This window comes from Urocitellus parryii, chromosome 5 (genome assembly GCF_045843805.1).
Source record: "Urocitellus parryii isolate mUroPar1 chromosome 5, mUroPar1.hap1, whole genome shotgun sequence".
NCBI classification, from domain to species: Eukaryota; Metazoa; Chordata; class Mammalia; order Rodentia; family Sciuridae; genus Urocitellus; species Urocitellus parryii.
In genome coordinates this window covers 200,848,095-200,861,586 of record NC_135535.1, presented here as the reverse complement: position 1 = coordinate 200,861,586, position 13,492 = coordinate 200,848,095, and the positions used below count along the sequence as shown (strand labels likewise).

Genomic DNA, 13,492 nt, shown 5'->3' with positions numbered 1-13,492 from the left:
AACCGGTCACCCTTGGGCCAGCGCACTTCCGCACTTGCGCACAGGGGCCAGCACTCCAAGAGGCTGGCCGAGGGCCCTTTTCCTTCACCAGCCCGTGCTGCCAAAAATCAACATGGCGGCAGCGGCTTCAGGCCCGAATCCGCACGTGACTCGCTCATTTTCTGCGCAGGCGCAGTATGAGACGGAGGACTGCGATTGGGGCAGGCCTTTGGGGGTGTGGCTGCTGCGGGTTTCAGGTAAAACCTTAAATTGACGTTGAAAGTCACAGATTGCGGGCGGCGCTCTGGGCTTCCTGAAAGTACCGAAGGGATAGTTTAACTGGCAAGATTTTGGAGGTACAGTGAAATACGTCAGGACAAGATAGCAGAGTGCTCAAAGGGAGGGCAGGGGGAAAAAGCAGTGGAGGCAATCGCAGACAAGGTGGAGCCAGATTCTTCTGTTCTAGCACCCTCCCGCCCTTCCGGACAGAACTGAGCTGAACTCCTGTCGTTGGCACAGAAATGAAAATAATAAAACCATTAAGTTTTTAAAGACATTTCTTTAAAAAATAAAATAGGGGACTGAAATTTAAGGATATGACATTTCAAAATGCTTTCTATATGTATCCACAGTAGTCTTGACAAATTGAATCCAAAATGCAGCGCAAATAATTTGAACATAATTATGATCTTGCATAGTTAGATGTTATGAAAGAAAAAGTACCATAAGCACTCTTTCAGCGAAGACCTCAAAGGAAACCGTGATATAGTGAAACACATCCCACAGTAAATTACACCTATATAAAACCTGTTCGTTAACGAATTAAATGACTACTTAATGTAACGTCTGATTATTTTTTTAAAAGCCAAACACTAGTTAAAACAGGATAGGTTTCATTTAGTAATAATTGTTGCAAAAGTGATGTCCAGCTTGAACAGAAACCAGCCTTACTGAAAGAAAATGTTCAAGACTTTTTTTTTCCCTTAAGTTACTAAGGATTGAACCCAGGGGCCCTCTCTACCACTGAGTTACACCACTGTCTCTTCACCTGTTTTATTTTGGGACAAGGTTTCACCAAATTGCTGGAGCTGGCCTCCAGCTTGCAATCCTCCTGCCTCAGCCTCCCGAGTCAACAGGTATGCACACCCCAACTGGCAGTTTGAGACTTTTTAAGGGCTGGGTGGGCTAAGGGAAAGACACTGAGACATGCAAAGAAGGTTGGTCTACCTGACTAAGCGTTCTGGGTTTTTTTATGGTGCTTATCTAGAGGAGACATATGCTTCTCATAGCTTTTATTCTCACAGAGTGAGAATAACAATCTCCTTGAATGTACACACATTTCAAAGGGTCTTTGGGAAGACAGTTCCAAGTGGTAGAAGATTTACATCTGAAAGAAGGAGAATTTATACTTGTCAGCTTTCAAAAGTAACTGTTCTAATCAGTGGCTCAGGGACCTATCACCAGGTTCTGGCTGAAAGAAACAGTAAATTCTCCTAGCAGTGTTGAGCTTTCTTGGGCAGACATTTTTAAAGGGCTATAGTCACCCTAGATACATGGCCTCACACTGCTAGAAGCCAGGGTACAGGTTGCTCAAGGACAGTCTCTGTCATTATGGGTGGGCAAGGCAGTATACTAAACACTAGGGGTATGATGGTATGTAAAATATACCCTTTTGGGAACTTAGTCTGGTTAAGACAGGCAACTAAATGCATAATAACAATAACTAAAGGGTAATGAATAATATAATGCAGAATTTCCTAACGTGTGTTACATAGAACACTGACATCATTAGATAAGGAGATAGAACCTTTCCATGGAGAGATAGCAAGTATCTTGCCCACCAGACCATCAACAAAGGACCTACCTAGTCTAGAGTGACATGACACACTTCCCTGAAGAAGAAAAATTAAAGTTGAGACCTGAAAGACAAAGGATAGAAGTTAACTGAAAAAAACTTAGGGATGGAAGGATTGGAGGAAACAGTAAGAAACAAATTTACATAAAGGAACAATATGTAGGAAACACTGAGATGCCACATTTGAATGCTAAGAGAAACAGAGGTAAAACTATGGCTAGAGCCCAGGGAGCTAATGGGAGAGAGTTGGGGGATGAGGATTAAAAAATAGGCAGAAGTTAGTTGCTGTTGTACAGTCTTTAGAGGGCAACAGGGAGTTAAAGGGTTTAAAGGAGGATGAAAAAATTATAGCACTTGCTCTGTAGAAAGTTCATTCCGCTTCAGTATAACAAAGTTGCCGAGGAAAGGGCAACCCTGGAAATAGGAAGAGTAGTTGGCAGACCTTGGGAGATCAGGAGAGCAATCATGGTGGTTAGTGATGACAGAACAATGAACAGAAATCGAATAATCCCTAGGGAAAGACTGAACAGGTACATTGCAATTGCTTCCTTCTGAAACTGTTGGAAGCACAAATAGTTTTTGTTTTCAAGCATAAACCCATTAAGGATGAGTTTTCCACACCAACAAGATTTTAGAAGCAGCAAAAAGGGTAGATGAGCAGCAGAAAAGGTGGGCACAGTGGTGAGTGCCTATAATCCCAGCTGCTCCAGAGGCTGAGACAGGAGAATTAAAAGGTCCAGGACAGCATCAGCACCTTAGTGAGACCCTGACTCAAAATAAAAAGCATTAGTGATGCAGCTCAGTGATAGAATACCTGCCTAGCATGTGTGAGGCCATGGGTTCAATCCCCAGCATTAAAAAAAAAAGAGAAAAAGAAAATATTAAAGAAATATTCAGAGGGAAAAAAGAATAACAAAATTAAAACTCAGTTGAAGAAAAATAGATGTGAGGAATTTCCCAAAAAATAAAGCAAAAAGAAAAACAGATGGGAGCTAGGAGAGGAAATGTAAGAAATTAGAGTACCAAGCAAGGAAATCCAAAATCTGAATATTAACAGTTCCACTAAAAATAGAGAGAGAAGATGCAGGGAGAGGGAAATAATATTCTTATTCCTAGAAATGAAGAATATAAGTTTCCAAATTGAAAGGTTTGAGTGCCCAAAACAGTAGTTGAAAAGATCCAGCCAGCAGCACTCATAGGTCACAAAAAGATCTCATAGGTCACAAAGGATACAGTCAAATGCAAAGAAATTCAGCTCCCAAAATATTTACCTCTCAAGCACACTTTTGATGAAAGCAACTGGAAAACAGAAATGAAGGATAAACTAAGAAAATTTTCCCACATGGAATACCAGAAGCATGCTCTCAGGACTTCAAGTTACTTTTTTTTTTAAAGACCTCAAAATGCAGTGTCTTGATTAAAATAGATGTTTGTGTCTCATTCATATAAAAGTACATATTTGTGACCTTTTGGTCACTTAATATTTAGGGCTTCCAAGGCTGCTCTAGTTACCACCCAAGCCAGCAGGAAATGATCAGAGAAGTCCTGGGACAAATGTTTCATTTTAACAAGTGGGAGGAAGCTGCCCACATCATTTCTGTTCACATTCCACTGGTGAGAACATTGGCAAAGAGTCACTCCTAGAAGCAAGAAAAGCTGGGAACTTGAGTTCCCACCTGGGATGCCACACCCTAACATCCTGTGAAGGAAGATTAGGTGGGCAAATGATAATCAAAATGTGACCCTGGCCACCAAATATGCACCCATCCTCTTCACAGAGAATGTACAGATATTTCCTTCCCAAGAGAGGCAACCAGGCACTGGGCTTGAAAGTTCAGGATCTTTGGGGTGGCTCAGCCGTTTTTATTGGGTCTGGATGCAGCTCCTCCCAGTCCACTGAATTATGACCAAGTACTCCAGAGGACAATGGTAGAGCAAGAACAGAACAACTGCAATTGCAATGAAGACCCCATTGGAAAAAAGGAGAAATGGAAAATACAGCAACCACTGTAACTTAGAAATGATTGACTCCCGCTAGGAATAAGTTGAAAATGCTCCCAACTCTAACAGTGGAGAATTTTCATGGTTAGTCAGTCCAGGCCACCTCTGGTTCTGGTCTCTGGAAATGCCTTAACCCTTGAACTGCTACTGGCTCTTTCAGGCTGGAATCCTGATATTTTATTTCCATCCAGTTCCATGTAGGGGAAGGGAAAAACTTTTCCTGTTCTGCAGTGGGACCCCCTTAACAAAGCATACACCAAGAGAAAAGCAGATCAACTGTATATCTCATGTATATATGGGGGAAACTTGGAGAAGAGTAACTTAGGAAGTAACTTAACTGACTCAAACTCATTTCTATCAGAGTCATGGGGCTAACTACAGGCTACCTAAAACAATAGGTTCAGGTGGGGCGGTTCTTGATCTGATCTTTTGGTTTTCAGAATGTCAAAAGATCTTTCAAAATGCCTTTGAGCAAAAAAATCTTGACATATAGTCCTACGAGACCCCAATTTCTCCTATGCTGTCCATTAGGCACTAATTACTTGTGGCTATTGAAACTAGAACATGACCACAATCTGAAATGTGAAGTGTTGTAAGTATAAAATGCATGCAAGATTTCAAAGACAATAAAAAAGTAAAATAGGATTGGGGCTGTGGCTCAGCAGCAGACCACCTGCCTAGCATGTGTGAGGCACTGGATTCGATCCTCAGCACTGCGGGGGGGTGGGGGGGGAAGTAGAATATCCCATTAACAATTTTAAAATTGTTTCTTCCAAATTATAATATTTTTGATAGGTTAAATGTTAAAGGTGGGGGAATGTAGCTCAGTGGCAGAACACTTGCCTAGCATTCATGAGGCTCTGGGTTCAATCCCTAGCACCACAAATTTCAAATATAAAAACCTAAGCATAAAAACACTCAGACTTAAACACTTCTTCAGGTCTTCCTTTTCTCATAAAACACAAAGCCATGAACTCAGAAAGGAAGAAAGTAATTTTCCCCCCACAGTTACCACTGCTGAATTGATATCAAGGTGCAATTCAGAAGAAGTGCATCTGAATTTAATGATTTAAACTCATTTCTATGTCATAACTTTAATTTGTATATTACTAGGCACAAAGCTAAAATACAAGAGTTCCCCCATTTAGCACCAGGGACTTGGCAACCCTCTGTGCTGAAAGAATGGTGTCAGCAATGTCCCAGACTTCACCCTTTTCTCAGCTCACTAAACTCACAAGGAACAAGTGTATAATCCAGTATGTCAATAAGGAGTTCACAATGAGAAATTCAAAATACCTCTTTTGTCCTGAAGTAAACTAGAATGTCACCCCAAAACATGCCACTCTGACAAAAGGGTTGAGCTGAAGGCAAATGAGAAGCTCATACAAGAAAAGTCCCCTGCTCTCCCATCGTTCACCTAAAAACCAGGACATAAAGTTCCAAAGGTGTCCCTCCCGATATCTACCAAAGACAAAGGATAATCACCAAAGACACCTTTAGACTCTTACCAAGCCAGAGATGGTAAGAGACATAGCAAAGTTCACTAGCTGAACTGTGTCTACCTTTAGTCTCCTGAATTTTTGCTTTCCCAGTTTGTCACCTTTGGAAACCTAAAACTGTTTTCCTCTGTCATTCTCCACAATCTATTTTTTTTTTTTGACAAAGATGCTATAAAAGGCTAATTCTAAACCCTTCCTAAGTTACTCTTCTCCAAGTTTCCCCCATATATACATGAGATATACAGTTGATCTGCTTTTCTCTTGGTGTATGCTTTGTTAAGGGGTCCCACTGCAGAACAGGAAAAGTTTTTCCCCTCCCCTACACCCCTAAGGAGGACTTCAGGCTCCAAAGGCTGATTCGGTGTGCTTGTTTTTGAGGTGCTGGGGAGGGATCCGGTGCCTGTTGCAAGCTCCAAGTGAGCTTCTGCCCTGCGAAGTGGGGTTAGTTCTTCAGCTCCCCACTTTATTGACTCCATTCGGATCATGCACCCTTTCCCAGCTGAGAGGATGCTGCTGTGAGGAGATCTGGTTTTCTTTTTCTTTTCTTTTTTTTGGGGGGTACCAGGGATTGAACTCAGGGGCACTCGACCCCTGCGCCACATCCCAGCCCTATTTTGTATTTTATTTAGAGACAGGGCCTCACTGAGCTGCTAAGTGCCTGGCGGTTGCTGGGGCTGCCTTTGAACTCTTGATCTTCCTGACTCAGCCTCCGGAGCAGCTGGGGTTAGAGGCGTGATAAGACCTGGCTTTCTGAGGTGCATTCCTGGCCTCAGTGGCACCGCTGAACTTGTCCCACGTCTCCTCAGCAAAGGGTGACGGCGGGGCTTCACTCGCACGCCTTGGTGGCGCGCGGCCGTCCCGGCCCGAGAGACGCGGGGTACTCCCTGCCGCTCCAGGTTCCGCGCCAGGGCTGGGCCGGCGGTGGGTTTTCGGGCACCTGCCTCTACCAGGAGCCGGTCCCTCGGCCTCGGGGCCTGGGACGGCAGCCAGGGCGCGTGGGGGTCTTAGAAGTGCAAGCTTCCCTCAGACGGCTCTGCGGCTCGGGGCGTCTTTTCTTAGGGGTTCGGAGCCGGCGCGCGGGTGTCCGCCCGTAGTGCCAGCCACCGCAGAGGCTGGGCCGCACGTTCGAGGCCAGCCCTGTCTCAAAATTTAAAAAGGGCCGAGGATGCAGCTCAGCGGTACGGCGCCCCGAGTTCAGTCCCCAGTCCCCCCACCCCGTCGCTCCAACAGGATTGAGGGCACAGCGTCAAAGAAAAGCGTTGCCATCAGCAAAAAAGAAAAAAAAATAAGCAGGAAAAGGAGCTGGACTGACGTCTAAGGCTCCTCCATCCCTAACTTTTCCCAGAGCCGACTCTGCGGACTCCTGGGGCTCCGCCTTTCGAGCCCCCGCGCCAGGACGCGTACTCAGTTCGCGAGCGGACTCTGGGAGGCCCGGGCACGCCCGCTCGAGTGACACGCGGCGCCTTCCGTTGCCCGTCTCCAAGATGGCGGCGGCCCCGCCCCGGGCGAGCCGGCCCGCCCTCCTGCCCGTACGCGGGGCCGCGCCGCGCGCCCCCGCCGCCCCTCCCGCGCGAGCTCCACCCAGGTCGCAGGCAGCGCGGTCGGCGGCGGCTGTTTCCCGCCATTGTGCGAAGTGGAGGTTGGGGGTCCGCGCGCTGCACCTGCAGGTCGCCAGCGGCTCCTCCGCAGCCGCTGCTCTCGGAGGCCGGGTGGCCCGCGCCCCGCCGTGCGTGGGAGGGCGCGGGCGAGGAGCGCGGAGCCCCTGACGAGGAGCTGGGCGCCGGCCGCTCGGCCCGCGGAGAGCCGCCGCCCGCGCCGCGCCGGCCCCGGCCCTCGGCGAGATGCCCTGCGGGGAGGACTGGCTCAGCCACCCGCTCGGGATCGTGCAGGGCTTCTTCGGTGAGTGGCGCGCCGGGGGCGGGCCGGGCGGGTCGCTGAGTTCGCCGGGGCGGGCCGGCCGCGCGGTCCCCACGAGGGACCCCGGAGCGCGCGTGCGGCCCCTGGCCTGGCCCGGACAGCCCTCTCCGGGCCGCGGCTGCAGGTGCCTCCCACCTGCCCGGCTCGCGGCGCGGGCGGGGAAGCGCGGCCGCCAGCACTTGCCGTGATTGACGGCCTGGCGCCCGCCCGGGGCCCAGCCCCGAGTGCCGCAGACTCGGGGAGGTCCTCGAGCCCGGGGAGGGCCCGCGGAGGGCCCGCGGAGCGGTGGCGAAGGAAGCCACCCTGCCTGTGCGAGCCTCGCAGGGTGTTTCAAAACTTCCGGTGTGTCGGGGAGTGCGGCCGCCTGGCTCCGAAGTTGACGCTCACCTCTGGGTTACACCAGCCTCTCCTCCAGAGAGCAGATTTAATGTGGTAGCTTCATTTTTCTGCTCAGATGACTTTACAACCCATCTGGTCTTGTGTGTGCTCCCGGGCCAGAGCTAGCAAGCAATGTTGAACTTCTTCCGTGAGTTTTTTACATAGAATGAGCTGAGAATGAGGCAGGCGAGCTCGGTAAATTTTAGTTGCAATTGCTGTTGCTACTTTTCAGCGAAGGTTACAGGAAGAAAAATGTAGATCCATTTCTCGTTGGCTGGGCCCTTTGATCCCCACCCCCTTCCCTAGCGTCTTTGCACTTAGGAATGGTGGATTCACAGTCAATCCGAAATCGCTGCTATATAGCAATACCTGATTCGTTTGTAGTTAGAGTTGGAGGGCCCTTGCCTATGTAAAACATGAGAAGGACTAGGGGTAGAGCTAGTCCTTAACATAGACAGTGCTCTGGGTTGAATAGATGCATCGTGGGAAAGTAAGACTACTAAGAAACTAAGTAGTCTCCTAATTGATGACATAAAATGTATTTCTTATAGGAGGGCTCTTAGTGCTCATCGGCAACTTTATTATCTATAATTCTAACTAGTGTATGGTTTCTCAGACTGAAACCAAAGGCGGCAAATCCGAAGACTGCCTGGATAGACATCCAAATTATAGCCAGTGAACACTGACAACCAGATAAGAAATTAAAAACTGTATGTTAAAAGAAAACATGGAAAAGAGGTCTATCTCAATGGTAGATCATATGCCTACTATTCCAAGGCCTGGGTTCAGTCCCCATCAACTTGACATACAAAAGGCAGAATCACTATGTAGTTGGCCAGGGTTCTTTGAAAAGGGGATCTACATTCCTTCACTAAAACCTAGTAATTGAGCCAGGCTTGGTGATGCACAACTGTAATCCCAGCTACTCGGGAGACTGAGGCAGGAGGATTGCAAGTTCCAAACCAACCTAGACAACGTAGGGAGACCCTCAAGGATAAATAAAATGAAAAGGGCTGGGCTGTAGCTCAGTGGTAAAGCACTTGCCTAGCATGCATGAAGCCCTGGGTTCAATCCCTGATACTGAAATAAATAAATTCTAGTAATTGTTGTTAATAATAATGATTATTGGAACCACTAATTGGTGTCCAGAATAATGGCTCCAAAATGTTAAGTGAAGATTCAATTACAGTACTGGTTTAAAGGTATAGATGCATAACTAGATTTTAGAGAAAAAACCTTCTACAGTGAAAAGGTTTAATGCTTACAGCATTAAGTTCAAGATTCTGATATTAGAAAATTCATTTATGAGAAATACCCTGGCTCTTGGTGGATTAATAAGATGATTTTAAATTTGACACAGATTTGAATGTATTTGTGTCAGATTTTTGTTCCCTAAGTGTGTGATCTTAAGCATATTTGAGCATGGTGCAGAAAGAATACAATTTAGTAATGAAATACTGGGTGTACAGTATTTTATAAATTTGGTGGATTGTTGTGGGAATGTAAACTTGGTTTTCCCCAGTCATGGTGGTTTTGTTGCTTCTGCTGCTGCAGTCCTGGGGTTTGAACCCAGAACTGCTGTACCACTAAGCTACATTCCCAGCCCTTTTTATTTTTTGTTTTTGTTTAGCTAAATTGCCTTAAACTTGGAATCTTCCCGTTTCAGCCTCCAGAGTAGCTGGTATTACTAGAATTATAGTTGTGTGCCACATTGTCTGGTTTGCTTGTTTTGGGTACTAGGTAATGAACCCAGGGGTACTTTACCACTAGCCACATCCTCATTCCTTTTTTATATTAGAGACTGGGTCTCAATGAGTTGCTTAAGGCCTCAATAAGTTGTTGAGGCTGACTTTGGGGAGGGGCAGGGATATATCAGGGATTGAACTCAGGGCATTCACTTGACCATTGAGCCTCATGCCCAGCCCTATTTTGTATTTTATTAAGACGGGGTCTCACTGAGTTGCTTAGTACACCTCATTTTTGCTGAGGCTGGCTTTGAACTCTCCATCCTCCTTGCTCAGCCTCCTGAGCCACTAGAATTACAGGCATGTCCTTCACACCTGGCTTGAAGCTGACTTTGAACTAGAAATCCTCCTGCCTCAGCCTCCTGAGCCGCTAGGATTATAGGCGTGTACCACTGCACCCAGCTTCTTGTTCTTGTTGAACAGAAACTTAACATCATTTTCACTAAGCTTATCCAGCAATTCATGCACATTATTTACTCAAACTTATTTTCTTTTTGTAGATGTTCTTCAGTGAGTCCTCCAAATTAGTCTTCTAATTTGTGCCAGTTGCTTTTATAAGTTTGTTGCATAGATGTCATCCTTGGAATTCCACCACCACCACCCCCTTTGTATTCATGAGCTCATTCTGTTCTTCTTGGATCTCATATCTTCCTCTTCAGTGGATTCTTCTTTTAGATTTTAAAATATTCTTTTAAAAGTTGGTGTGAGGGGCTGAGGTTGTAGCTGAGTGGAAGAGTGCTTGCCTTGCATGTGTGAGGCACTGGGTTCGATTCTCAGCACTGCATATAAACAAATAAATAAATAAAGATCCATCAATAACTAATAAAATATTTTTTTAAAAAACATTGTGTGTGAGAAGTGGGTTGGGGCCATAGGTCAGTGGTAGCACCACTTGCCTAGCACCCGAGAGGGTTCAATCCTCAGCACCACATAAATGAATAAACAAACAAATAAATAAAAGCTATTTTTTTAAAAAAGTTGATGTGAGAAGAGGACAAGAGGCACCTTACATATTGATAAAAGCCAATTCATCAGTAACATGTAGAGCTTAAAACAGCATGAAAATTGGCAGAAGTGAATGAAGAGATGGGCAAACCTGCAGTCACTTTTGGGAATTTTACTACTCTTCTCTCAGTTCTTGAGAGACCCAGCAGATAAAGAATCAACAAGGATGTAGAATTGCAGATCATCAGCCAAGCAGATCTGCTTGACACTCGTCCATCTAACAATACTATAATGCAAGTCCAGTTAAAGTGTACCTGGAACCAGGTTCATTGCGATAATTTGTGTCCTGAATCATAAGCCAAATATCAGAAAAGTCCTGAAAGAGTAAGTCACAAAGTGTGCTCTCCTGCAGTATGAAAGTAGATTGGCAGTCAGTAATAGAAGGTAAAAGGAAAATTCAAACTTGTAGAATTAACACTTCTAAACAATCCATGAATCTAAAAGAAGTCTCTAGGGAAATTGTTAAGTATCATAAACTAAACAAAATGAAATCATGACAAATCAAAATATGTAAGCACAGCCAAAGAGGGTTTAGAGGCATTACATGTGTTAATTGGTAGAGAACAGTCTCATCAATAATCTAAGCTCCCACATATGAAACCAGAAATGGGCTAAAGTAAACTCAAATCAGACAAGGGAAAGGAAATAATAGAGCAGAAATCGAGAATTGACAACAGAAGAAAATGAATGAAACCTAAAGTTACTTAGTATTTCTTAGTTTTCTTATGAAATTTGTTAGTCACTTTTTTCTTTCTTAGGAAACCAAAAGTTCTATATTTATTTTTGTTTTGTCTGAGGACCGAACTCGGGGCCTTTCACGTGCTAGGCAAGTGAAATTTTAGCTGAGCTAAATCCCCAACCCACCGTTTCTTTTTTTTTCTTTTTCTTTTTTTTTTTTTTGGTACTAGGGATTGAACTCAGGGGCACTAGACCACCGCGTCACATCCCCAGCCCTGTTTTGAATTTTATTGAGAGGGTCTCACTGATTTTCTTAGCGCCTCACTGTTGCTGAGGCTGGCTTTGAACTTAAGATCTTCCTGTCTTAGCCTCCTGAGCTGCTGGGATTACAGGCATGTGCCACCACACCCGGCCCCCCATTTTTTTAATATTTATTTTTTAGTTATAGGTAGACACAATATCTTTATTTTATGTGATGCTGAGGATCAAACCCAGCGCTTCATACATCCTAAGGGAGTACTCTATCTCTGAGCCACAACCCCAGCAATGCCCCCACCAATTAGTTTTTTTTTAAAGAGAGAAAAATAATTTTTTAATATTTATTTTTCAGTTTTCGGTAGACACAACATCTTTATTTTATTTTTATGTGGTACTGAGGATGGAACCCAGCGCCCTGCGCATGCCAGACAAGTGCGTTACCGCTTGAGCCACATCCCCAGCCCAGCAATTACTTTATAATGTCAGTAAAAATGATAAACCTCTAGCCAGACTGGCAAAGGAAGAGGAGGACAAATTACGAATATCAGGAAAGAAACTAATAGAAACATCTGAATGGATGTGAATTCAGCAACATAAATGGACCAGTTATTCAGACATCATTGTATTAGCTTCTTGTTTCTGCTATAATAGCTTAAAACGCTATGGATGCAGTTCTGGAGACCAGAAGCCTGACATGTGTCCCACCCAGATAAACTCAGGCTGTCAGCCAGACATGTGTCCCTGTATGGAGCTCTAGGGGAGAATTGGTCCCCTTGTCTTGTTGCATCTTCTAGAGTCTGCCTGCATTTCATGGCCTATGGTCCTTTCTGTCTTCAAAGTCAGTTGAGTTTTTAAGTTTTAATGTTCTGACTTCCTCTTCTGTTTCCTCCTACAGATTCAGAATCTTTGTGATTGCATCAAACCCACCAAGATAATCCTGTTAATAAGAGAGCTGATTATTAATTTTGATTCCATTGGCTACTATCAACTTGGATCTGGAATGTCCCCCAAAGTTTATATGTTGAAAGCATTGACCCCAATACTTTTAGGTGTCAGATACTTTTAATACATTAATCATGAGTTCTGACATCATTAGATGGATTTCCACTGTGAGCTGAGTGAATTAATGGGAGGTGGGACCTAGTTGGAGGAAGTAGATGGACTGCAGTGCCCTGGAAGAGTTTATCTTCTCCCTGGCCTGCCTGCCTTCCCCTCTCTCCTGCTCTCTCCCTCTCCCTCACTGCCATGAGCTGACAGCCCTTCCTCCATGATGTTCTGCCTTACCTCAAACCCAAAGCCATGAAACCGGCTGGCCATGGACTGAGTCCTCTGAAACGGTGACCTTCTTCCTCTTAGTTGTTCTTGTTAGAGATTTTGGTCAAGGTAACAAAAAGCCAATTGACACAGCTACACTCAGTTCCCTTTCCATGTAACACGTATTCACAGGTTCTGGGGAGCAGGACTTGAACATCTTTGGCAGCCAAACCAAGTCTCCGTCTGCCACAACCACAAACTATCCAGACTCACTCTGTGATGAAGTGGAGGAGCATCCCATCAGCCCCTCTAGAACTTCTGCTGTGCTTTCTATGAATTTGCCTAGTGTAGTTACCTCATGAAGTGGAATCATATTTGTCCTTTTGCTTGGTTTATCCCACTTAGCATATTATTTGCAAGGTTCATGCTTATTGCCATATTTTTTTTTTTAGTTATAGATGGACACGATATTTTGTTTACTTATTTTTTTATGTGGTGCTGAGAATCGAACCCAGTGCCTCACATGTGTGAGGCAAGGCTCTGCCACTGAGCCACAACCCCAGCCTTCTAATTGTTATTTAACAAAGATACAAAAGATAACAGAGGATATCCTTTTCAACAAAGATAGTTAGACATTTATATGCAAAAAAAAAATATATAAATCATAACCCAAACCTGTGTCTTATATAAAACTTAACCTCAAAAGAGAACAGAAGGGCTGGGGATGTGGCTCAAGCGGTAGCGCGCTCGCCTGGCATACATGCGGCCCGGGTTCAATCCTCGGCACCACATACAAACAAAGATATTCTGTGCGCCGAAAACTAAAAAGAAAATAAATATTAAAATTCTCTCTCTCTCTCTCTAAAAAAAAAAAGAGAACAGAAAGAAGACCTTCGACTCCTCAGTTATGGTTGTGAGTTCAT

At 44.9% G+C, this 13,492-nt stretch overlaps 1 protein-coding gene across 2 annotated transcripts in view; it reads left to right on the top strand.

Moving 5' to 3' along the window:
* Window positions 1-6,897: 6,897 nt before the first annotated feature.
* The window catches only part of Mcmbp (minichromosome maintenance complex binding protein), a 38,989-nt gene continuing 32,394 nt past the window's right edge, over window positions 6,898-13,492 (top strand). For both annotated transcript variants that reach the window (XM_026384260.2, XM_026384259.2), the window contains exon 1: window positions 6,898-7,233. In XM_026384260.2, the coding sequence (XP_026240045.1) occupies window positions 7,176-7,233 (58 nt within the window). In that variant the 5' untranslated portion in view covers window positions 6,898-7,175. The remainder of the gene's footprint in view (window positions 7,234-13,492) is intronic.